This window comes from Alosa alosa, chromosome 22 (assembly GCF_017589495.1).
Source record: "Alosa alosa isolate M-15738 ecotype Scorff River chromosome 22, AALO_Geno_1.1, whole genome shotgun sequence".
NCBI lineage: Eukaryota > Metazoa > Chordata > Actinopteri > Clupeiformes > Clupeidae > Alosa > Alosa alosa.
The window spans coordinates 1,663,078-1,690,840 of NC_063210.1; the positions used below are offsets into that span (position 1 = coordinate 1,663,078).

The window sequence follows — 27,763 nt, forward strand, 5'->3', positions numbered from 1 at the left end:
CACTCCCACATCCCATTATGAATGAATGAAGGAAATAATAAACAAATAAAAACAGCCTATGTGACAAGTTTATTGATTAGAACGTTATGATTTCAAATCACTTTCAAGTTCACTAGAATTTCAAACATTCAATGCCAGTGTCAACATTGTAACAACTACAGAAACACCAGAGTCTAACAATGCTGAGGCATGGTGTGCTTTTCAAAGAGAGGACCCTGCATGTTGAGGGTATGATTAGAGGTCACTTTCCCCATACAGGGCACTGGAAAAGGCTGTGTAGTCCAGTGCCCCAGGCACGCCATCAGGCCCCGTGTAGGGTGGCATGCGCATGATGCAATACTCTGCCTGCTCTGGGGGCAGCTCTCTGCGCAGCTCGTCCAGAAGAATGTAGGGCTGTAAAGATAGTGACAGTCAAACAAGAATATCATATTCTGAAAAGCATATCTGATCTGCATTGCTCTGCACACTGACAGATACCAATGACCACAAGGAAATGGACCAAATTTAAAAATATATGCAGTTGCCCCCAGAATTATTGGCACCTCTGCTATAGTTGACAATGAGGAATATAAAATCATCTTTTCGAAATTGATATTAATGCCTTAAAGGAATTATCCGGAGTAAAATGCACTTTAGATCAATTTACGGATGATTGGGAGTACATACGTTGAGTTGACATCAAAATCATGTCATTCGGATGTGTTTTGAGAAAGTTCAATTTTACCATTTTTAGTCAAAACTCGTTAGCCTGGAAGTGACCAGGGCAAGTCATTTTGCCGCTACAAAACGCTATTTTTATACCTTTTCTACAGTTCCAAACAACATTACACTTACGTGGTAGTGAGTAGAGGGTCCCTAAAGCCAAACCGAAGTATCCCGAGGTCTTTATGTGGTCGGATAGAGAGTCCAGAATGAATTTCATCAAGCCAGTACCTTTCCGGAAATGTTGCTGCTGCAGCTGGTGTCTGCATACTGGACTATGTTTTTTTTTTTTTTTTTTTTTTTTTTTTAACGGCAATGAAATTGTGAATTTCCAGAGCGTGTTACTCCTCACTCGGAAATTGACTCCTACGGACTTTCCCCTAAAGACGCCAGCTGCAGTAGCAACATTTCCGGAAAGGTACTGGCTTGATGAAATTCATTCTGGACTCTCTATCCGACCACATAAAGACCTTGGTACTCCCAATCATCCGTAAATTGATCTAAAGTGCATTTTACTCCGGATAATTCCTTTAAGTAAAGAAATTAGGAAATGTCCAACCTTTAAGGACACCAATTTTCTTTGTGAATGAATAATGATCATAAATAAATAAATGTTCTTCCTTAAAATACAGGGGTAAGTATTGGCACCCCTATGTTAAATTCTCATAGAGGCAGGCAGATTTTTATTTTTAAAGGCCAGTTCTTTCAAGGAAAACATTTATTTATTTATGAAACATTATTCATTCACAAAGAAAATTGGTGTCCTTAAAGGTTGGATATTTCCTTATTTTGTTATTTAAGGCATTAAGATAAATTTCCAAAAGATGATTTTATATTCCTCTTTTTAGTCAACTTTAGCAGAGGTGCCAATAATTCTGGGGGAAACTGTATGTATTTTATGGTCAGCACTATTTACAGGCAGTTTGCCTCCTCCCCAAGTGGAATGATGAATAACCCAGATCGAGGTTGAATCTGGAGCCTCTGGTCCAGCTGCAGCAAAATCTAGAGTGTAGAATTTAGAATGTATTTCAGAATCTGACTTACCTTGTCTCCAGCCAGAATCTTGAATGAGGCCATGACTTGCTCAGCTGTGTCTGTTTCAGATGTCTCACGTGTCATGAAATCCACGAAAGATTGAAAAGTCACCAGGCCTTTGCCATTAGGGTCTACCAGCGACATGATGCGGGCAAACTCGGCTTCACCCTGTAAGGGAACCATTAGACCAATAAGTCTGCTTTTTTTGATATACTCAAATTGTCCAAAAATAATCTATGCATGATATCACTGTTGAAGTAATAGACACAAAAGTACCACATCAATTTTGTATATTTATGTCAGCAATAACAAAAAAAACAAGGATGTGTCTTCATTAGGTGTACCAGATGTGGCTAGGAGTTCTGCAGGGATATATTATCCATTGGTTTCTACATTTTTGTGAAGAACTACAGAATGATACTAGCAATAACACATTGAAATGTAGGAGTATAACAACATGCTGCAGTGTCGACTGTATACATGTATCAAATGCTCAATATGGACACTGAGCATCCACTTGTAGGTTTGTAAGTACAGTATATCCAATATGTAAAGTATCTAATATCCATCATCTATTTCGTCAACTTAAGAAAATTTCAGACTGCCCCACAGCTCTTCCAAATAACTGACACAGACAGCATGAACCAGCTGCTTCATGACTTTTGTGTGAAACCAGGAGTGTCACTGCTATTCTCAATGTTCTTATTTCGTCATTTCCTCTTGACATAAAGTGAAGTCTATGGGCTGCATTCAGTGAAAATAAAACCGTGTGGTTGTATTTGTTCATTGAAAATGTCATAGAACTATTCTGATGAACTAGATAGAACATTAAAAGTGTTGCAGTCTGAACTTGACGACAGCTGGATTGAGTGAGTTCCCCTACCTGTAGCTGTACCTGTACTAGCTGGCTCATAGAAAAATGACCTGACTAAATGGCTGAATATTCGTTTTCATTTTTTAATTGACTTCAGTTGTCCATTCATTTGTTTTCACCGCATTGTCCCAAACCAGAAGTGGACACAATGTTGAGAATAATTATAACCGTTACTTCACAAATTATTTAAAGATGGGTTTTTACTGCTGATAAGGAACATGGTCATGATTTTCTTTTGCTAGATGATACTGCTGTTTATGTGCCTACCAGATCGTAACCCATAGATATCAAACAGGCCCTGAAGTCATCTGTTTCCATACCACCTTTCTTTTTCTGCAGGGAGAGAAGAGATCATTTTGAAATGTCAGCCTAGTGATCCAGTATGATATTAAGAACATATATTGATTATCTAATTCATTCTCTTACAAAGTACTGGGTTGTTGTACTGGGTGCAATCACCTAAAACACAACACTCAAAACCACCACCATATACACACCTGACCTTTGATCACAGGCATTTAAAGCAGGTATTGAAGCAGTATACTGAAATAAAACAGATCTAGTCTTCCAAAACCAAATTTGCTACCATGACATTTACATACACATCATGCTCTCTGAAAAGCCTTATTAAGATGCGTATATACAGTATTGACATAAATCATTAAATGTAAAGTGAACACAAAACCATACCCGGTCAAAGTGAGTGAATGATGAACGGAACTCTTTGAGCTGTTGTTGACTGATGCCCTTGGCATCACGAGTTAGGATCTGTGTTTCCACTTCATTTATGGTCCTAGCAATGGTAGTAAGGAGGACTTCCCAGCCCACACGGATGTGCTACATAACACAAACAGGACACAGAGCACTTTGGTCAAGTTTTTATCACCATAGATGGGTTGGGTACATGCTCCAGTCCTCCTGAAAAGTGATGAAATTAAAAGCAATTTTCTCATATACTGTAGCTTCATGTAATAGAATAAGGAAAAGAAAGTGTGATAATAAGTGTGATAAAATAGATAATCATACATATATATTCTAAAATGGTACCCCTAAAAAAGATGAGCAATTACTGGATTATAGTTAAGTTTTGAAGTTACTATTTCACCTTAATTAGTATCACAGATGTATTCGATCTTATATTTAGACATTTAGGCCCCCATCATACACTCAGCACCAAGCACGAAGCAAGGCTTGTTCTTATCTTACACCCAATTCAGTGATGAATTTTTCGCCATGCACTCCATTTTAGTTGAACATTGCGCCTGATGGGTGTGTCAATTAAAGAAATAGGTGTGATCAGGTGCATGATCCAAAAATCGCTATCTTACACCCTCTAAAAATCATTACGCCACTGACCAAGAAAAACCTGGTCTATGGCGACAGGCCCATATAAAGCACAGCTGAAGACACACTGTCACGAGATGTAAGCAGCACTAAGAAACAAGTCCCAAACGACTCGTCTGCAGGATAAATATCCTTAGGATTTTTCTACTATTATTGGGATAAATTACTTTTTTCAGACTATGTTTTCAATTGTAACCTATCAATTGAAAACACTTTCCTATCCATTCAAATAATAGGCGAGTGCAGATGCATGTAGGCTATACTCTGCTCTTTAGTAAACCAAGGTTTAGTGGAATCCCTGTGTTGCATACACAGTTTCGCATGCAAGTAGGTTTCTTCAGATGCGCTGACAAAATACCGACGTCCAGTTCGTTGTTGTGCTGCTTGCTCTTAAAGGGAATAACAGATTGACTTAAAGGATGTTACACCCAAAACACACCCATGACTGATTAACCCTTCAGCAGGGCAGTTTTGAACATTCTAACTGAAGATTCTGTTCTGCAACAATGTAAGATTCTAAATTTCCAGAGAAATTTCGAGAGACGGCTCGCTGAGGGGACGCTATGCTCTTTGGTATCTACAGTGCTACGCGCTCCGCTCTAGTCATGTGCTGACGGAGACAGAGGCTCCCATGCTGAGATCACAATTGATCTGCACTCAATTGCTCTTCCTTAGTGACCAGTTGTTTTTGTCTCGGTAGACTAAAATTGAATTTCACGGTCTGAAACTAAATTTCAATTTCAATCTAATGAATCCAGTTTCAGCATCAAATTCGGTTTCTTAATGCAACTGCTCAAATTCGGCAATTCAAATGCAAATACAACATATTCAAATTCAGTTTGAGGTGACAAGTTTTACTCTACACAGAAGTCTCATTAAGAGCTACAGAAAGCACTTGTAGAACTACTTCTTTCCGCCACATATCAACTAATTTTTCAACTTGCAGGACAAACTGGATGGTTGCTATGGCCAAAGGCCAGTTGTTAGGCATATCCCAGGATTCTGTTGAATGTTAGCTTTGTAAAATAGCTGTTTTACTTAGCCTACTGCCATGTAACTGAACTAAAAGCAACCTCAGTCATAAGCTACAATGTTGCAATGCTCTGAAAGTCTGACACAACACTTCACAACAAGTTCGGCAAATTAATATACAGTACGGGCAAAAACTGGATCTACTTCATAGGTGTGCAATTAACAGAAAAACAATTTAAGTTCTAAACACCGCATCGCAATAGAAAATTCAACAGAGCAGTGGTATCTAAAGTACTGATCTCTGGTCATTTAGCGGTAAAATGCAAATCCATTTTTGCAAATCCATTTTTGTTTGCAAACAGAAAACCATTACAAGTTTTCTATCATCGCCGTACTTCTCTATATGTCAAAATACAGTAGGTTATATCAACAGCATGACTTAATAAACAGAACAAATATTCTGTACCTCCATTGAGTAATTTGTATGCTTGTTGTCAAAAATGAGACACTCTTGAATATGCTGATGATCTCCTTCCAGCTTGTCAATATTAGGTTTGTAGTTGATGATGACTGATTCAAGCTGTTTCATCTGACCCATTTGGTCTTCCAGAGTGCCTCCAAGATCCACAGAGTTGCGAGCAATTTCCTGAAGATTGAGAACAACAACTATAAAAGGCTGTCGGAAGATCATGTTAATTGGAAATGAACTTGAGTGGAGGTTTACAAGTGAATAACGTTTTACCTCCATCCTGGTCTGAATCCAGGGTCCAATAACATTGGCCTGGGCAGCAAACTGACGCCTCAATCGTTCATGTGAGTGCTGTTGAGCTAGCTCTTCCTGTAAGGAACTATCCCGCTGAGGAACTAATTTCTTCACCTGTTCAACACCACAATAATCCAGCAAAAGGAATGTTGCATTAAGAAGGTGATCCTGCTATGTAATGTTTATTCACATTCATGCAAAATCACACTCTATACTGATATGACTGAAGAAAAACTTTTTCCATGCTTTTGTTAGTATTCCAAAGAAAATTTTCCTTGAAACTTAAATTGGCATATTCTCATATCATCAGCTGTAATGATATGCAAGTATGACCAAATAGAAGAATAGAACAATGCCAAGGATGTGGCTGTAGGCAGACGGAATTGCCAAAGGACAGAAATATTGATATATTGTCATTATAGACTATATTGCATAGCCTAGCAGCATTTGCATAGCAATGTAATATAAAAATGACCTCTCTACTTTCCTATAATCAATTAAGATCTGTAATCACAATACAATATAAATTGTACCCATTTTAGTTAAATGTAATTTTATTGTATTATTATTATTATTATTATTATTATTTTAATAATAATTACAATATATTATTATTATTATTATTGTATGTATTTTTTTATTTTTTCTTCCTCCTCTGCAATGTTATGTAGGTTGTCTTATTATTTATTTATTTTGTTCCATTTATAGGCCTAGGCCTACACTTTTTTACCACAATTATTGTACTATTTATTTTGTTATTTCATTGTCACTGTAATCTCAGCTTCACTGAAAATGAGGACTACCCTCAATGAACCTCTGAGAATAAATAAAGGTGGAATGAATGAATGAATGAATGAATTTGCGCATGTTGAATGTCAATTTATCTAGATACATAGGCCTAAATTGTACCTCAAAATGTTATCATTTTCAATAAACCACATTTCACAACGTACTGTGCAATTAAAGGCCTAGACTTGAGATCAACTAATGGTGTTGTTGTGGTGCATTGTCTCTAAGTGTCACCAACTGATGATACACATTGGAAATGTGAGTACGCAAGACAGGAAGTTGGTATGGAGGAATGCACATTCTCATGTTCATTTCAGTCTTCATACATCTGACTGTGAGCATGAAAGATGGCATCTGCAAATATTTTTGGCGCATGAAGGCATACAACCAACATAAGGTTTGTCTCAACTCATACAAAGGGGGTGAAAGCAATGGAGAAGGCTGGGCTATGGTGATGGAGAGGATCAGGGAGGGCTGGGGTGGGCAGCTGGAGGACCCTCCACTGTAGCATGAGCGGGGTAGGCTGGGGCCATTTTTACTGATTTTGCTGACAATTATCAAATTCATGCTGGTCTTTCTGCTTGCCTTCTTTTTTCTCAAGTCTCAAGTCACATGCCCCATTGTACACAACCTGACTTGATGACACATTATCATACATATTTCCACAAAACTGCTAGGCCTGTAATCAGAACAATGAATAGTACCTTGTCCCATTTCAACCCAATGTCAGCTGGGGTGATATTGCTGTATGGGTTGGAAAGATTGGGAGAGATGCCATAACTTTGCGCAATCTTCTGAACTTCAGTGTAAATGCCCAGTATGGACTGGCGTTCACAGTCAGCCTCAGGCATAGTTGCCTTGAACTGATCATGGGCTGAGATTAAACTCTGCAGACACATAAAACAGGCAAGGCAATTATCTTTTCCTTGTTGACAAGATCAGGACCTCAGTATTACCTCTTATTTCAAAACAGTTTAACATAACACACCATTAATGATTGACATACATAAGTACTTATGAACAATGACAGGCCAACCCTTAAATGGGTATGTTGTAATTGAATCAAGGGACGCAATAGAGCTCTTACGCTTATGATAAATGTTGTGATGCCATAACAATTCACTTAAGTGTGCCTTTCCAAAAGCACTAAATTTGGTGTTGGACACCGATCAACTTGGAGAATCAACTATCAAAACATATTTAGAAAGTTGTTCTTAAATGGCTTTGGTTGCTTTTCCAAACAGAATGAGCTCTTGTGCAAAACAATGCTTCAGTAATAATTCCTTTTCTCTACAAAATTCTTAGAAAGAATTTCAAAGCTCTAAAATGAATGGGTGTCAATTTTGGGAAACTCATAATGACAAAATTGGAAAACAGAAATGAATTTGTTTTCCAAAACAGTGGAGATCATGTTTTGTTTCAGATTCATCTTCAAACACACATAAACACACACACACACACACACACCCACCCACACACACACACACACACAAACACACACACACACACACACACAGACACACACACACACATAAACATACATAAACACATTTGAACCATTTATTTATGTCCACATGGAGAAAAGTGGTGCAGGGACACAAATCAGGGTCAGAGACAAGAGAACAAGTATTAGAGATGCAATATAATACACATACAAACTTATGGACCAGTGTATCACTCAATAAGCATAATACTCAGTTCTTATGGGTATAAATAACATGTCTCCGCCATATGTGACGACTGCCAATAATAGCAGAGACGGCACAGTACTTTGCAGGCTGTTAAGCCCTCTTGGCCTAGCTGTTGTAGCCCTCTTACAACCTACCTGTGTGAGTGTCCTAGGCTGGCGAATACTGCACACACACACACACACACACACAGGTGCACAAACGCACACGCACACACACATACAGTGGTGGCCAAAAGTATTAAGACAAAAGCCAAATAAAATGTTTTCATGATTTGCTTGCTTGCATGAAATGGCTGACAGAAAAAGGTAAGGAGGACAGCTGCTGTACCTGAATCTCATCCACACTGTGCACCATGAACATGTCCTGCAAGTCCTCTATGGCACCCTCCAACCAGTTGTTAAATGGTGCTGATCTCTTGGCAAACTCAAGAAACAGCTGGTCAATGGTCTCAAGCAGCTTCTCTGTTCTCTGACAAAATGCATGAAGCACATTACAGATTATTTTGAGGATCATTAGTCACAACTTTTATTAGTCACACAATTGGCTATCTGATCCAATTTACACAGCCCTGCACCAGACTAGAACTCGCAACCTGGTACATGGGAGGCTGGCATGCTAACAAGGACCAATGAATGTTAATATCTGTCGCTAGCATGTTCCTTAAGCTGTCTCAAAGGGAGAATTACTGACAGCACAGCTTTATAACCCAGTGGCTGTCATTGTGGTCATGATGGTAAAATACACACATACATATTGTAGATGAATAGGGATATCAATATTGTTCTAATCTCAGTTAACTTTTCAGCCATGATTAGTCCATACCTCCAAGGCCTCCCGCCTCTTTTGAGTGAGTGTACCAAGCTGGTCCCATTGGTCGCATATCTTCTGACAGCGTTCATTTATGGTTGCAGAATCATGGTAGTCAAGCTCACTATGTACAAAAATACAAATATAGTATAGTATATATACTTTTTTGATCCCGTGAGGGAAATTTGGTCACTGCATTTAACCCAATCGGTGAATTAGTGAAACACAAACAGCACACAGTGAACACACATTGAGGTGAAGCAAACACTAATCCCGGCGCAGTGAGCTGCCTGCTACAATGACGGCGCTCGGGGAGCAGTGAGGGGTTAGGTGCTTTGCTCAAGGGCACTTCAGCCGCAGCCCACTGGTCGGGGCTCGAACCGGCAACCCTCCGGTTACAAGTCCAGAGTGCTAACAAGTGGGCCACGGCTGCCCCTATGCAAATGCAGACGCTCATAAATATACACTGTCATAATATACACACTCATAAATATACACTTTTGCGTTGATTTTGGCAATCATTCATGCATTCACCTTGGCATTGTCAGGTGGTACAGGCATATTCCAGGATGACAATTCATTGGGCTCAAATTATGGTTAGGCAAGGAGTGGAGCATTAATTCAAGCTTAAATATATGCAACACCCATCATTCAGCTGAAAAAAATCTAGTAAGTGCAGACATTTTGACCAATCAGTGGTGTTACTGTAGATTCTAAAAAGGGAAAGGCATCATGATGTCTTCACAAGTAGATGGAACTCTGGTAATTGTTCAACATAGTTGCAAACAAAGAGCAGGGTCATTCAGGTGGACGGAGCACAGAAAATTGCACTTGACAGACTATTAAAGGAACACATTTTTGTCTCCGTGCATGCATTGTCTTAGTCTGGCAGCGCCCTCCGCTAGCTTAGTTTAGCATAGTGAATATAATTTCTCGATGCCAGATAGCATGTCGTAGGCGAAGCACTGCTACTTGGGTGCAGAGATATCACGCAACACGAGTACCTTTTCTCACTCGCTACAGCACAGATAATCTCTGCGCCCAAGTAGCAGTGCATCACCTATGGTTTGCCCCAATATAGTCCCAAGCCAATACCTGCCTAGGAAATCGTCTCGTCTTAAAACCACTCGGGCTGCAGTGTCCCGCCCCCAACATTCTAAATAATTTTTATACATCAGATTGTTATGTATCATAGTCATATTATATACAGAAACGTGCACTCTTGGGAATCAATACATGACAATATTTTTCATGTAAAATATGATTAATCTAACTATGTCTCAATTTTTTTCAATTTAAATCTTAAATCTTTAAGTCTTAAATGTAATCAAAAATGCCCTCCTCTGCCTTTGGTGCTTCCCTACCTTCTAGCTGCAGTGTAATATATTATATTACACTACCTTCTAGCTGCAGTGTAATATATTAGAAATATTCACAGGAATCCATAAAAATTTAATAATCATGTTATATTTCTTAAATTTCCCCTTGGGGATCAATAAAGTATCTATCTATCTATCTATCTATTTTATCCAATAGTTGTGCAGATGTATAGTCCATCTTATACACACCAATTGAATTGAAATAGTGTTACTTCAGAGTGTTACTTTTCATTTAAGAGCAAGATTATGCTTCTAGACAAAGTGGTTCATATGCAGTAAGCATTAGATTGTCAGTATGCATTTTGGATAACCAAAAGTCCTATGGGGAGTTTCCATAGGGCATTTTACAAAACGCATGACCATACCTTGGCAAATAATGGTCTAAAGTACTCATATTTTCATTCTTTATTGATCTACTTTGCACACAGCTTCACAAGACCTGGTGTTAGGGCTCAGTTGTGTTTCTAAGTTATATCAAGTGACCTAGAGGGTTGAAATGTGGTCAGTTCAGAGATGCTTGTTATCTGGCAGTAAGAAAAAAACTATATTCTAACCTCCGTAACTCTGTGTCAGTACATTACACAGTTCTTCTGATTATTTTTCAAGACACGGCAGTGTCTCAGCTTTCCAAAGAGGTCAAGCATTTGATTATAGGCCAAGGTGGGAACAGTGGCCTCTTAAGTTTGTACTTGTTGTAAATGCGGAGGCCACAAGAAGTAATTAGGGATTTTTTTTTTTTTTTCGTTGGCTCACTTTTACTCACGACATGCTATCCGGCTAGATTAATAACACTTTGTTAGATTTTATTAGATAAGCAGTTTTTGCAGTGCAGGAATCAATATCAGAGCAGCAAGGCACCTGTGCCTGTCACCAGGACTTGACTTGACATGACATGACCTTCCACCTACTTCTTTTGTGCAAACAGACTACCTCATTGTTCAAAGTTCAGCTGCCAACACAGCATACATTATCCACTTTACTGTCATCCCCCAAAATCTTTCCTCCAGATAAGACTTTTTAAGGATAACTTATTAAGAGAAAGCCTAAAAACAGTGGCAGAGAGATTAGGGGAGTTATGGTTTCACCTCTAAGCCCCTCCCTGCTCCTTTGTATGTGCTAATATGCATCCAATCACAGAGGTCAACATAGAAGGGAATCCTGGCTTGGTATTGTATTGCTAACAGCATGTTTTGGATAGAAGGCTAACAAATATATACCCCTAAATAAACTCTACCTCTTCTTCCCCCTTCTTTTTCCATACTTCTGTTGTCTCTTATGACAAAACCCTTGAGCTTTAACTTGGCCCTCCAACAGAGAAGATTTTCGTGGCAGCCACTTAGTTCAGGAGGAGACACATCAGACCCCACCACTGACCCCAGAGGGAGACATGGAAATGGAATCCATAAGGGAGCTCTGTATGCTCAGTCCTCTGCTGAGAAAGTATGCTGCAACACTAAAGTCAACACTAAGGTCACCCCTCAAGCTTGTGGGCGAATACCCGGAGTGCTGTGAAATACTCTCACCCACCACCCCCTTCACTAGTCTCATTTATCACTCTAAAGCAACTGAGCCAGAGCTAGGGGAAGGTCACCTCAGTATCCTGACAGATTTAGAAGTAGACTCGCTGTATTTGTATCTCAATATCATAGGCAAATACTGGTGTTTTCAAAACTGGTACCCCTCGAGGTGGCCAAACAGTTTGGGGATTGTTGTCTTCTAACATGTCTCTAATTTAAATTTTGGCATAATGCCCCTACCTTTTTGTAGCTTAAAGATGTAAGTTATCACTCTGTAAACAAACCAACTCCAATATAAAGGGGAGGAAAATACAGGTCAATAGGGCAAACCCCTATTTAACTAACAGATACCACCATGGAGTTTATTATTTTCATTAAGAAGTTACAAGTTGCTTTAAATGTTTAAATAAATACAATAAACAATACATAAAAAAATAAGGTATTGTCTTACTAAATATGCACTGTTTCGCATTCATATACAAAACAAAAATCTGAACACTGGATGAAGCCAGGTTCAACTGTCACATGTTCCATTTTCATTTAACTGACATATAAGACCCAAGGGTTTTTACAGAGGTCATTTCTTCATTCACATCTATGTTATATTTTGGATATCTTTTTTTCATCAAGAAATAAACAAAAAAAAAACATTGCCATAATTATTGCCATCTCTGTATTTAATATAGCATCTCATAAAGATTGTGCTGATTCCTAGGTCCACCCTTGTCTATTCTCTGTAGCTTACCCACTGGTTTTCTGTGATCAGGGGACCGATCATAGAAATTATTTTTAGTCTATTATACAAAAAACAAATATATTGAAATATATTTATAAGTGTCAAATTATATGTTTGGGCCAATTTTAAATATTTACATTTTTTTCAAAATATATTGTTAAAATATATTTCAAAAATATGTTTTATGTATAGGAGAGCATTCATTAGGACCTGTTATTTGGCTCACTCCTTCACTCTCTCTTCTTCTTTCCCTGCCTTCTTTGGAAGCCCCCAAACTCCTGTTTTAATGATAACAGTCCAAGAGTTTGTGTTATTCAAAGCATATATGTTAGGTCATGTTTATGAAAAATATATTGCTAATATACAGTATGAATGCAGTAAAACTAAATGTGCCATTCACTAATGTGTTATGTAATTTCTTAACTCACTTCTCTTTCTTTTATCTGGCTTCACATTACCTTTCCAAATAAAGTTTGTTTCTTTCAGTCTGTCACTAATAACCAATGAAGATAGCCTATGTTGGAAAGAGGTGCAATCCAATATATATTTCAAACATATTTTTGTTGTGTATGGGATGTAACGGTGTGGTGAGTTCCTTAAGCCGTTCAGTTATTGATTAATAAATAAGACATGTTTGCACTTTCATTTTGAGACAGAGTCAAATGCACTCATAGACAGTAGCCTTTCTACCTTAATGCACAGATCTCATTATACGTTTAATGTATGTTCGGGCAGCTACTCCTCTCTTTCTGGTACTACATAGCACCATTGAGTCTTGTACTAGTACACAGTACACGGCCATATCGACCCACTTTCACCCCTGCTTGTTAAATTCACTTAGTCAATGAAAATGAGGGCTGTTTGTAGAATTCTATAGGATTCAAGTTGTCTTGAACACACCATCACATTTGTGACAGAACTCTCCCATTGACTTGCATTGCATCTACAGTACAAGGATACAAGGACACAAGGAAGTTTATTGTCACATGCATATAGTCACTGGAAGTAAGAAATGCAGTGAAATTATGTCTGGTGTCAGCCTATTTGTGCATTTATGGGGGGTAAAAGTGCAGTAGAAGAAGAGGGTTTAGTAGATTAAGTGGCAAGGGCTGCATAAGAAAGGTGGGGGAGGATTGGGATTGGGGGGGGGGGGGCACCATCACGGAGCACCCAAGAGCAACAGGGGCAAGGAAAAACTCCCTTACCAAGGAACAAACCTTGGAGAAGCTTCCTCATGAGACAGTGTGCTGTGTATTAGGGGAGCTGCAAAACTTTATTACACATGTGAACATCTTTTCACAAGCTCTCAATAATAAAGACCCTATTTTGACTCCATATATCTGCCACCACAATTATGATGAGGTTAAAAACAATGGTTTTGTATTCGAAGAGTGAGCACACCGAGCTAATTATTCCATTTGAAGATGTAATGGAGGAAGCATTTGAAAAAAAGGAAGTCAAAGTATGCAGAACTGGTAGCAGAGGCAAGAGAGCAACACTTCTGCTAGATTTTGGTTTTCAAGGACGCTCACTGAAAGGAGCTGTAAAACAGTTAGAGGCTGCTGAAAAGGCAAGCCAATTGCTATGATTCTCACAGACTACTTGGGGTCATGTTGTAACTTGAATTGACTCTGAGATGTCCGAGTCTGAGTGGTAGTTGTTGGTGCCCGCATCAAGGGCTTGCATGTCGGTTGGGTATGTTGCTGATCGGATCATAAGCGGCCACAGGAACAGTCTTCCCTGGAAAAGACATTGCCTGGATGGCAGTATATGTTGCTCAAAACCTGTATACATCATTCAGAATTGGTTGTGCCTTGCCAGATGTGCAAGAGGCCCACCTGCAGTCGGCCATTTTGAATTGAGAAACAGTAACACAAATTTGATCATGTAAAGCAACATATTTTATTATTTTATTTTATTTTATTAGTTGTTGATTCCCAAGAGTCCAAGCTTTCAAATGGTGTATAATATGACTATGCTACACAACATTATGATGCATAAAAATGACTTAGAATGTTGGGGGGAGGTGGGTGACTGTTTCATTTCTGGAACGCATGGAAACTAAGTGGTTGCATTACTTGCAATCTTGGGGAATCATCTTATGCATATTTATTCCACATTCGTTTAGCAGTTATCCACGAGACTTTGAATACTCACTGTGCACGCTACTAAGGTGAACAACTGCAGACACATTAGACAGCCTTAATATCTTGAATTAAACTGGGTTTTTATCCTATACTAGCCTACCACATTTCACCATTAAGGTGTGTTTACTTCTATTTTAAACTACAGGCCTAATAATAATATAGTTTTTAATATATCCAGTTATTTTATTGTTCAAAACGTCTTGACTGAGTAGCCTATAAAACTAGTGTGCTTTAACCAAGGCTTTGAACGGGTTCAAGAACGAAAACGAAAACCAGAAACTTTTGATGTTTTGCTACAAAACCAGAAACTTTTACATTTTTTATGTTCCAGAAACTTTTGATGTTTTGCTACAAAACCAGAAACTTTTGATGTTTTGCTACAAAACCAGAAACTTTTGATGTTTTGCTACAAAACCAGAAACTTTTGATGTTTTGCTACAAAACCAGAAACTTTTGATGTTTTGCTACAAAACCAGAAACTTTTGATGTTTTGCTACAAAACCAGAAACTTTTGATGTTTTGCTACAAAACCAGAAACTTTTGATGTTTTGCTACAAAACCAGAAACTTTTGATGTTTTGCTACAAAACCAGAAACTTTTGATGTTTTGCTACAAAACCAGAAACTTTTGATGTTTTGCTACAAAACCAGAAACTTTTGATGTTTTGCTACAAAACCAGAAACTTTTGATGTTTTGCTACAAAACCAGAAACTTTTGATGTTTTGCTACAAAACCAGAAACTTTTGATGTTTTGCTACAAAACCAGAAACTTTTGATGTTTTGCTACAAAACCAGAAACTTTTGATGTTTTGCTACAAAACCAGAAATTATTATTTTATTTTATTTTATTAGTTGTTGATTCCCAAGAGTCCAAGCTTTCAAATGGTGTATAATATGACTATGCTACACAACATTATGATGCATAAAAATGACTTAGAATGTTGGGGGAGGTGGGTGACTGTTTCATTTCTGGAACGCATGGAAACTAAGTGGTTGCATTACTTGCAATCTTGGGGAATCATCTTATGCATATTTATTCCACATTCGTTTAGCAGTTATCCACGAGACTTTGAATACTCACTGTGCACGCTTACTAAGGTGAACAACTGCAGACACATTAGACAGCCTTAATATCTTGAATTAAACTGGGTTTTATCCTATACTAGCCTACCACATTTCACCATTAAGGTGTGTTTACTTCTATTTTAAACTACAGGCCTAATAATAATATAGTTTTTAATATATCCAGTTATTTTATTGTTCAAAACGTCTTGACTGAGTAGCCTATAAAACTAGTGTGTTTTAACCAAGGCTTTGAACGGGTTCAAGAACGAAAACGAAAACCAGAAACTTTTGATGTTTTGCTACAAAACCAGAAACTTTACATTTTTTATGTTCCGGAACAGAATTGTTTAAAATAATGGTAACCGGTTAATACCTTTATTTTTTCGTTCTTTGACAATATTTCTGTGCAATATGACTTGAGAAATGTAAAAGAGAAACTTGCCGGCAAGTAGCCTAATCGAGAAAACAAAATGGAACCTTTAGAGAATATTCTAGAAACAATCTCTAAATAGGTAACCTTCAGCAAACCTTTAGAGAACATTCCCTGAACGTTACCTGTTTGTAGGGAACCTATCTGACTGGCGCTTTATGTTGGTATGTTCAGTCCAAAATGGTGAAAGTGCTACCAAAGCACTATCTAGCAGCTGGTAAAAAAGTGTTCTGCCTCTTCAGCTTCTATCCTACCACGGTTGCAGCTATGTGATTGGGAATGGGAGAGGTAATAAAGACTGGTGTGGTCCTTACTTGAGCTCCTGGGCAATGGCAGCAATCTGTTCCACACGGTCTTGATGAGCAGCCAGGTCACTCTCAAAAGCCTCATGCTTCCTCAAAAGGGCTCGCAACTCGGTCAGAGATGCGGCCTCATAGTCCCTCTGCATCAGCAAGCAATCTTTACCTGTGTTATTATGAAATACCTTATTATCCTCATTATTATTTTTATTTTCATCATTTGTATTGTTATGTAGTAGTAGTATTATAGCTATGTGCTGCCTATTACCTTCAGACCATGCTTCATGGGTGGCGCCTTTCTGCCGGAATTTTTCTGCCAGATGGTCTAGTCGCTCAAGTCGACGAATCTCACTAAGCAACCACTCCTCATAGCCCTTCTCTGCCTGGTCAAGGCCTTGCCATGCTGTGGTGATATCCTACCGACCAGAGAAAATGACAGTTGACAGTCAGCTGTTGATGAACTGTCTGTTGTTGCAGGCGTTTTCGTTCAACAGAAGAAGTAATCCGGAGGTCACAACATTGCTTCCAGGCTCTTTTAAATATCACACCATTCTAGTTGTTATTTATCATCCATAAAGAAGGTTGGCCAATTATGTTTGAAATCTTTGAAACTGACTCTACCATTAGTCCTCATCATTGGTTGCAGTTACTAGACTTATTTCCAATACATCCTCTTTACTAGAGGTTTATTATATTCTAGTTTATTATTCTATTATTCAAGGTTTATTACTCTAATTTTTTTTACATACTGAGCTCTTGTCTCCTTGCCTCTGTCCACCAGATCCACCTGCCCCTCCCTTGGATTTACTGACAATGTATATAAAACGTAAAATGGTATTATAGCTGCTGAGAAAAAATGGCACAAATTCATTAGATTCCAATGATCTCAGTATAGTTTTTTCATCTACAGGTAATGATCAATATCTAACGCAGTGGTCACCAAACTACGGCCCGCGGGCCGGATACGGCCCGGCACCTCATTTTGGGTGGCCCCCCAAAACATGTCTGTGGTATGTAGCATCCGGCCCGCACGGGAGTACGACATCGTCAAACTATAACCTCCACAATTTCCCCCATTCATTCTCTATGGCGAGTCTTAACAGTACACATGTAATACTCTTTTTGTCCACTGGTGGTTGTTTTGGCACTGTTTCGCGTTTGCCAAAAAAACGGAATGAAATGTACAGGCCTACCTGCAAACAATGTAAGAGGCCTATGCTGACTGCATCAGTGCTCAAAGTATTCTAAAAGTTTATCCATTAATTGTTAATAACTAACTAACGTCTATTCAAGTCATATTTCTGGGACTTTCTGGGATAATTATTTCTATTTTTTATTCACTCGTTCAAATGTTCATACAAAGAGTTCACAAAGTTCTCATAAGGTGAGTGAAAGTTAGAATGGTGGTAATTTCAGACCACTTTAAATTATTTGTAGGATATTCACAACATGTGCTGCGTATTCAAAGACTCAGAGTTCACACATTTTTAATAAAATATACTTTTGGGACTCCCTGCTAATACTTTTGGGAATGCAAAAGTATTTTTATTAGTAGGCCTATTATTTAATTTGAGCTACATTTTACACTGATCTGACATGATGGCAATATAAACACAGCTAACAATGGTATTAAATTGCAATAGCCTATGATTAAATGTAATGGAATATTCAACTAAGGTAGACTGCTGTTCACAGCACTAAGCTATTTATGGTTACTGATATACTCCGAGTTTCTGGCCCTCTCTTAGAGCCAGGCATAGTGAGCTGGCCCTCGGAAGAAAAAAGTTTGGGGACCACTGATCTAACGTTTAAATACTTTGCTGAGATTGAAAATTGCTACAGGAGCTTCATACCACACGATAGATTGAAAACAGAGCTGTTAAATCCAAATGATAATATAAAAGTACGACTCACCGATACCATCTTCCCCTCAGATGGCATAAAAGCTGGACGGTTGCTGATGCGAAGTTTGGTCTGGAGTGTGTTGAAATTGATCTCCAGCTGGCACTTCTCTTGGACTTTGGGTGGCTTGTGCATTCGCCGATAGTCACGGAAGTCCTCCAGCTTTCGCCTCATGGCCATCATAGTCTTTTCTGGGGCACGATTTTCAAGCCAGGGTGTAGTACGACGGATCCACTCCAGCAGCTACACAAAGACACTGGTCAAGCTCTATGAAGACTCCAAATAACCACCTAGATCAGTGTTATTTCAAGTAATACCTCACTGGCCAGCCTCTCGTACTCCTCCATCAGCTTCTCATTCTCCTGATTTACTCCCAACACCTTGCAGATCCTGTTAGCTGCAGTCTCTGCCTGAACACAAAACATCACCACTGTCTTATTTCAGTTGACATTCTAAGACCAGTGCAACACAAATCCATGGAATTAATTAAACTATGGCAAACGTATACTGGCTGTGCTTCCATTACTTTAATAGGTTTCAAGTCAAAGCTAACTTGTCCTAAGTTACATGGATCACAAAGGAGCCATGGTGACAGTTTTAACAAAGACTGTACAGGTCTGTCCTGGGCTCTAGAAATTAAGATATGGACATCAATGTCTGCCCAGTGTATGATGAAAGGAGGTCTGATCTCAGCAAAACAAATCGAAGATTATGTTGACGTTATATCTGACGTTATACCTGTTCTGCTCCAGCAAATGCATGATAGAAGCATGAGACATAGGTCATGATAGCTCTCTCATCTGGCTTGGGCGTGTTGACAATGTCTAGTTAAAAGGATAGACAGGGTGAATAAGAGGAATGAAGAAACAATACAAAAGTGACAGGTTCTGTGAATGAGGGAACTGAGATGACTGAACAGAACAGTAAGAGGGTTTTACAAAAATACTTAGGAAGGTGGAGGTTACAAAAAAGGAAAATGTAAAAGGGAATTTCATTGCCCTGAAGGCTCTAAGGCTTTTGCCATCTTGGCATAAACTTTTAGCCCGGTAAACCAAACTCATTCACGAAGTGAATAGTCTGGTCACTCATGATTGAGAAACCTTTCCACCACTTGCATTGCGATGGGCATAGACTTTGAAATCATTGGTCCAGCCTAACCAATCACATTGATCAGGGATTCATAACATTACTTCCTACTTCGCCTAAACTTTACAAACTGACAATAAACAGCATGGGCAGTCAGGAAACGATGTACATTGGCCTACCTTTGCTGTAAATAAATGTACACATTCTTCCAACTACAATTTTTGAAGTTTGCAGGCGTTGCTACTACTATTTATCACAGCCACTTTCGATTGCGAAACTATAGTGTCATCCCCTCTCATCGCTGATTGGACAGGTAATCTGCCAACCGATGGAAACGTTAATGAACTTTGGTGTTCCAGACTAGTATCTCTCTGAAAGAAGATCTAGGTGGGCGTGGCCAGGCCAATAATCTTTGGGAAGTCAAATTCAATTATTGAATTTCTTTGCATAATGTTTAAGTCTATCAGCCAGTTCAGACAAAAGAAATGAGTTGTAACTACAGTAGGCTACTTGAAACCAGCAGCATTCTAATACCTCATATAGGCTACATGTACACGGTTGTTTAAAACAGACATTTTTCTATGGGGTTGGGCCTCTCATCCACACGTACACAGTGGTTTTAACTCAAAGTTCGTGTTCAGAGATATTTTTTGTGGACAGATTTAGGAAAAAAAAACATGGATTGGGAATTTTTTTTTTTTTTTAAATATCCAGGTATGTGGATACCAGGGCCTAACACCAGACAATCAGACTATCTTGCAACCATGCAACAGACTCAACATTTCCATAACATCACCAATTTTACAGTCTTGTCTTTGTCTCACAGAAATAAATTCAATCTTTTAAGATTACTTAATTCTGACCTGTCTCTTCTAAACCCCTTTAGGAGAAATAGGGAGCAAAAATACATCAGTCTAAGATCAGTGCAGGGAGAGTATTTCAAGATCCTGTTTTACGCCTGGTCACGGTGCATCATTACCCACTACTGTGTCCCTAGCCATGAAAAGACAGAAAGCTGTGCTGAGTGTTTATTACCCAATGTGCTTAAATGTCCAAAAAATGATTTTTATTCACTCAATTAAATGTTATTGAGGTAAATGTTGCTGTTTCAGTGTTCATTCTTGATACATTTTCAACTGCAACCCATTGTTGGGCAGTATACCCTACTGTGAAAGCAAATTACAATTAATGTAGCCTACAAGCTCAAGTAAAAGGTGGGTTCTGTTCGCTCTGCAGAAGTATGTTCACTTTGCAATTCGGTCACCATGCAAGTGTTGGAAACATTTTCCAATCATGAGTGTCCATACTATTCAAAAAGTGAATGAGTCTGGATTTAACCAGGCTATAAAATAGTAACCTGACTCTCGCCAGATGAATTTCGTTCCGCCTAGCTCTGCCTAGCTCCTCACATCCATCTGGGATCGGTTCCATTGAGAGTGATTTCAGCACAAGATTGTATGGTAGAGCCAATCAGGACGCAGGGCGGGAGTTTCATAGATGTGACGTTGCGCATTTTTTAATAAGGCCCAGCCTTCTGAAGCACCACTCCAATGGATCGATCCCAGATGGATGAGTGGAGCTAGGCGGAACGACATTCATCTGGCGAGAGTCAGGTTAATAAAATAGGGCTCCTTAAGTTGAACTTAAATTGGACTTGAGTTGAGACAAGAGAAAAGCTATTTCTTAGGAGTTTCTTATGAGAAATGCAAGACAATGGTCAACACTTATGTTCATCATTCATTGAGCTCAACAATGGGCTCAACTAGGACAAATAGGCTACACAAAAAAGAGATCTGATTTTTCTTTCCTCTGGGTAACTAACAAGTCCACAGCCACTTGTGGATGTTGAGTTTATGTTTGTTAGACCTTATGTTTAGTCATCAGATTTCTCTTACATGACAGTTAGAAAACAAAGAGGTAATATTTTGATACCTTCTGCATCCAGCATTTTGGGGATATCTAGATGCTTTTCAGCAACCTCAAGGGCCAAATTGAGGTTACCCACTGGATCATTCTACAGGGGCCAAAAAAAATCCACCATGAGTTTCTAAAATAGAAATGAGTTAGATCAAGGAACAAGTCAAATTGAAACAAAGAAACAATACAATATTCATATGCAGTACATGTCTAAATTGTTTACAGACACACAAAAAAGCAGGCATATGCAGTGAGAACAGAGGCTGATGCCAATATTTGCTAATTAATTTTTTGACACGTCGTAGGGCGCAATGAAACAGAGATCAGTTGAGTAATTAGCTATAATAATGAGCTTTTTTAACATCTACACGGACATGACAGATATTGGCTTTAAATGAGAATGTGTCATCGATACTTTCTAGAAGATTCATGGAAATCGTGCAAATTTAAAATAATTCATGCACTGACAACTTCTTCATCTGTGCACTAACCTACCGTATTTTCCGGACTATAAGTCACACTTTTTTTTCATAGTTTAGCTGGTCCTGCGACTCAGGTGCAACATATATATATATATTTATATATATATGTTTTTTTCCTAATTATTTTCCTAATTTTTTTCCTAATTAAAACATATATATTTATATATATATATGTTTTTTTTATATATATATGTTTTTTCCATAACATAAATATTTATATGTTGCACCTGAGTCGCAGGACCGGCCAAACTATGAAAAAAAGTGCAACTTATAGTCCGGAAAATACGGTAGATATTAGTAGATTAGTAGATAATAGATATGACCTGAAGCTTAAATTGGTGTTAACTACAGTATGCTATTGGTGTTTGCAAGGTTTTGCATATCTTTTAGACAGATAGTTCAGATAGTTTTATGCCAAAACTTATAGCACTCAGTAGCAGCAACATTAGTCCTCTCCCATGCATAGTGAGCATGTGGCTGACCAATGACCTTGTTCAACTTTGCGTAGTCAATGAGATCAGGGCGATGTCTATGTATCAGAGCACAGAATGCCAGGCCATCTTTCCAACTTTGTAGTCACAAAGGAAAAATGGGTGTCAATTTAACGATCAAATGTAGTACAAAGAATTTTGCTGAATACACGACATGAAAGAATGAGACAAAAATAATACATTTTGTGTACATCAGGGAAATCTTTGTTTCCATTGCTAAAAATAGTATGTCATATTTCTTAACCAGAACAATGTTTGCAAATGTGTGTCTATAAAAAAAGTAAGTATTATGGTTTGTCTTAATGTCTGTTTGATGCAGCAGGCCTCTCAATCTAAGAAAAAAATATCCTATGGGAAACAAATATTATCCTTCTACCATATTATGAAGTCACATTTAAAAACAATTCCCTAACTGTACACTCTACTCCCAAAACAGCTGAGAAAACAAACATCATTATCAACACCACACAAAAGCCCTCAAAGACATATACACTACACACTGCTAGTCACATACAGTAAATTACTGTCATGCTTATCCTTTTTCCCAACAACAACCTCTTTACATATTGAACACAAAATAAAAGATACAAGTAACGTATATTTTTTGTCACTGTACTATAATAAAATGAACTAAAATTCAGTGGAAAAGTAAATTAATGTAAAAATATGACACTTTACTTGACAGTATCGACATAAGAGTGACATGACACTGTCATGACATATGAAACCTAACCCTAACCCCAATCCTAACCTCTAACCCTAACCCTAACCCTAACCCCAACCCCAACCCCAACCCTAACCATAACTCTAAACCTAACCCTAATCCTAACCCTAACCCTAACTTGTTATGACAAAAAACGAAGGTCACAGGCATTATGTCATACAGTAAACGTTTATGACTTGTTTATGACACGTTCATGACAGTGTCATGTCACTCTTATGTCGACACTGTCAAGTAAAGTGTAACCAAAATATGCAGCTGGTTTTCTTTGGATATTGAATGTCAATGTTCCTGAATGAGCACATGGTGCAGCAATATGAATACATGTGTGTGTAGGGTTTTGCACTGAAACAGAAAATTTGTGTTCATAGTTTTGGGAAATGGCTCTGTATTACGGTATGCCATTATTGTTTTATTTGGGATGTTTAGTTGATAAGTCTGATAATAATGAGTAAGCATTAAAAACTGTGTTTGTAATTAATTTAACAGTGACTGAACTAGACTAGTCAGTTTAGCTTTAACATTGTTGGAGTCTTTCAGAGTCTCCAATACTGAAACCGTGACAAAATCCCTGGTGACATGTATGTACAAGTGCTGATCGGCATAAGAGATAAGATAAGGACAATCACAACTTTGACAATATCCTAAAAAGGGTTAAAGAGAAAGTAGCACCAGTAAGTGTTTTCTCAATGGGTGAAATATTTAAAATCACACTAACCTGCAATGAAAGTTCTGAACATTAACATTCCGGTAAGGGGCAGTCTTTCTCTGACACCAAAGGAGGAGGCCCTCCTTAGCAGATGTTTCTGAAATATACACATTTTATATTTTGGGTGCGTTTCAATCTGACATGCTCTGGACGTTTCGGGAGTGTGGCGCTCTGAATAAATACACAATACATCTGAATTTACAAACGGTTAAGTGTCACTCGGAGCGCTCATAATGGCATTTACGAACGCACCCCAAGTTAGCTTTATAATAAAGAGCATGATCATTAAACAATTTCATTCATGCAACAACTATCTTGCTTACCTTCAACAGTAATATCCTGGATGGCAAAGCGAAGGATGATGGTCCAGATCATGCCCAAAGTCATCTTTACATTTCCATCCACAATTTCTACGGGATAAAAATAGCTATATTTATGCAGAATGCCACCATCCCATCAATATTAATATTTCAGTTGCCCTAAAAGCTAAGAAGCAAACAGATGGAGAACGTGCCTACAGTCATGATACTTCTCTGTAACTTATTACCATCTCAAAATGATGCCAACCTACCCTCTGCACCAATGGAAACGAGCTTTACTCCTTTACTGGTAATGTACTCCAATGCTTTGTTAACATTGGCTATTTTGTGAAAGCGCATTTTTCCTCTGTCAGGTTTAGGCAGTCGTTCCCCTGTAAACCAAAAAGCCATCTCTTAAAAACTGCAGAAATGACTGCAAGAGTTACTGAAAAGAATCCAGACAGTTAATGTCAGTGTTACCAGAGATAACCTCCAGTAAGAGCATAAGTTTGAGGCCATTCCGGAAGTCCTCCTCAATATTCTCAATCTGAGTCCCCGCTTTCCTCAGGTGGGAGTTGCACCAAGCGGTAAAAGTCTTCAAAAAAGAGAGGAAAAGAAGGAAATAATTGTCTATATGTATGCATTAGTAAAATAACATCTTAACCACATTAATGATATGGTCATTTCTAAGTTTACACCAAAACTTACTTTTAAAAGAAAACCATGGTTTAGCCACAGCACTCATGTTTTAGTGTCAGCAAAAAAAGTTGTTATGCCAACTGAATTTTACAGATTACTTAATACCAAAACACAGTATAATGCAGATAGACCCAAAGCAGACAGAATATAGAAATTGAAGCACAGTGAAACACAGTGAACTGGGGAGTCTCCACATATAATGACCACACTATGATGAGGCCTCTGAGCAAATTCTTCAGTTGACTAAAAGTGTTATGTTATGTAGCACACAATGCTTCCGAGCTACTCTCACGCAATCATGCTGAAAAGGTAAAAGTGCCAGTACCAAGATATAAGCAGAGCAATAACAAATAGCTACAACAACTATACAAAATGTGCCAAGCCTTTGTCATCAAGTGCTGCTAAATATGTGACCCGCCAATATCACCCCATGGATGACTAATGGTCCACCAGACACATTGCAAACAGGCGATTCCATTGCTATTGGTGGACATCTGAATGTCCCCTATCCACCACACACTACTATATTCAGAACAACAGCTGGAGAGTTAGACAAGAAAGCATGTTGTGATAGCTGTAAACAGGTGTTCATTGCCAGATATCATTCTAACCTTAGAAATTCATTTTTGTTATACAATTGTATTTCATTACATCTAGCAAACTGAATAGAAACTTGCAATAAAATATTCTGTAGCTTAATATTTGTATTTGTTTTTTTTATTTTACTTGTAGCTTACTTGTGCCTAAACTACAAGAACAACACAGGAGTTACACCGCAACTCATATATGAAATCACTTTAAATTCATATTATTTTCCTTATTAGAAATACTAGACTTGACAACAGGCATGTGAGTGTTCAAGAGGCACAAAGTGAAAAATCATGAGAGCCATAGTGGCACTACTCCTGTGTATCTTCATCACCAAAAGTGAACTGCATGGGGTCAAGGCTGCATGTTCAAGTGATGGAGGACCAACAGGTCAATAAAAAAAGTGACGGTAAACCCTTTGCCAGATTAAAGAAGCCAGCATGAGGTGGAGTACTAACACAGCAATGTCTCTGAAAATAATTAACTGTGTATTTGACCTGCTGGTTGGTCAAGAAACCTATTTTCTGCAGTCATGCATGGGTTTAGATGTTAACTTGAACCTATGAACACAATAAAAAAAATCAGGCTGTCATCTTTAGCAACAATGAAAACATCGAAACGACATCTTTCTTTATTGCACAGAAAAACGGTAGGCTAAAGCAGCAAATATGTTTATTACCAGAACACTGATCACATTATATACACATACATGCGTAGTATAAATTGTCCCAATATGTCTGTTTCTAAGTGGTATAGCTTAGGAAATTAGTAGCATTAGTAGTAGCAATTAGTAGCATTAGTAACATTTATGTCAATGACATATGTTCCATTAACACTTTTCTGACCTATTCTGACTTTAACATTACCTATATATCCGTCTATACTCTCATCAGTGCCCTCTAACTATATGGCCCGATCAGTGCAGTAAACTTGTGCTTACCAGTTATATTGGTAAATAAACTGAAAAAGACTGGACCAAACAAATCTATTGTTTATCCTGAATTCATCAACAGATGTATCAACAGAAGAGCATAAAAACTGTGCAGTGAGTTATGTTGGAATACTGCATAAGCAATTCACAAATGTAAGAAAAATACACCAATGTCATGGGGAGTGATCCAACACTGTGATTTCAAAGAATTGTGGCTCCTAAATATAGATTTTATGACTGGATCAAAGCCTTCTTTCAGCACCTACTATGTTTGGATCGTCACTGTGCTGTGGCCTTACACCTTGACCCAATGAAATGTGACACCATTACCATTATACCTCTACAGTGCTATACCCTTCAGTCCACAGACGTCACTAGACACATTTATGTCCCACACACACACACACACACACACACACACACACACACACACACCATCCCCTGGTCAAAAAACAGTGAGGCTACTTGGTCAGGTTGATGCACAGTAGATTTCATCAATATTTGTAGAGAAAAGATGTAATGAGGCTTATCCAATCAATTTCTTTTGCAATGTGCAAAACAGGCCTAGACTTATGTTCTGCTATTGTCACCTTCCATGCATGTGTAAAATGAACAAATACAAACTGAAGTAGAACTAGTTATCTAAAGTTAAACTTTAAATTAGGCTGTTACCTGGAATATAGGATAGACAAACCCATCAAACAAAGAATATGTAACATTAGGATGTATCCTTTCTCTCCTGGTCCAGGATTCATAATTAGGCTAATCTGTAAGGTTATTTTTTTATGTTATGTGGCACCTTCAACTAGGCTTTGATGGTTAATTACTCCCTGTTACAATACATTCTAAAAGTAAAAATTATACACATTTAAAGCCAAGACCCCAAGCTTTCATTTCATGTAGGAATTACTGCTGAAAGAGTTTTTGAAGATGAGCAATTCATGCATGAGTAAAAATTGTGACAACCAACCCCGATCTCCCCCATAGTAGGCTACAACAAATCCCATCCTATGTGTCTAAATGAATGGTAAGTAGCCTAGGTTAGCCTATTGCACATAGCACTTCTTGGAAAACAAACCTTCCTCTGTTGCTTCTCCCATGCCGGGTCCAGCAGAAGATCTCTGTCCCACTCATCCTCTTGGGTCATGTAGACTTCTTGCACATAACCATTGTTGTATTGTATTGTCTCTTCTTGGAACATGACTGAAATAATTTAGAACAGAACAGAAATTATTAGTGGGTAAGCAAATCTGTTGATCCTTGCTGCCTAATTCGACCGGGATGTCTTATGCTCGCCGGTTGCCTTTCAATTAATATTAGTTTGTCATGTGACTAATGTCACGCATTGTCCCCACATGGCGGCACTATCCTACTCAAGGACTGTCGAG

At 38.2% G+C, this 27,763-nt stretch overlaps 1 protein-coding gene across 1 annotated transcript; it reads right to left on the reverse strand.

Annotated features, from left to right (window-relative positions):
• Positions 1 to 50: 50 nt before the first annotated feature.
• LOC125287787 (alpha-actinin-2-like) lies at positions 51 to 27,679 on the reverse strand. Its single transcript, XM_048233813.1, has 21 exons — positions 27,454 to 27,679; positions 24,638 to 24,752; positions 24,430 to 24,549; positions 24,182 to 24,268; positions 23,868 to 23,955; positions 22,427 to 22,505; positions 21,471 to 21,552; positions 19,191 to 19,276; positions 18,770 to 18,862; positions 18,465 to 18,695; positions 16,819 to 16,966; positions 16,566 to 16,716; positions 8,993 to 9,101; positions 8,498 to 8,638; positions 7,184 to 7,366; positions 5,670 to 5,804; positions 5,394 to 5,573; positions 3,302 to 3,448; positions 2,879 to 2,944; positions 1,747 to 1,905; positions 51 to 393 (listed from the first exon to the last, which is right to left on the reverse strand). The coding sequence occupies exons 1-21, from the start codon at positions 27,574 to 27,576 to the stop codon at positions 235 to 237; spliced, it is 2,682 nt and encodes an 893-aa protein (XP_048089770.1). The 5' UTR covers positions 27,577 to 27,679; the 3' UTR covers positions 51 to 234.
• Positions 27,680 to 27,763: the final 84 nt, after the last annotated feature.

Bases quoted from the DNA above. Each gene is read 5' to 3' on its own strand.
- LOC125287787 (XM_048233813.1), bottom strand. From the start codon at position 27,576: ATGTTCCAAGAAGAGACAATACAATACAACAATGGTTATGTGCAAGAA. The intron at 21,553-22,426 runs GTCATTGGTCAG...TGGCCCCTGTAG, and splicing joins ACTACGCAAAGTTGAACAAG to AATGATCCAGTGGGTAACCT. The intron at 9,102-16,565 runs GTAAGGACCACA...TTTTGTACATAG, and splicing joins GCCATTGCCCAGGAGCTCAA to TGAGCTTGACTACCATGATT.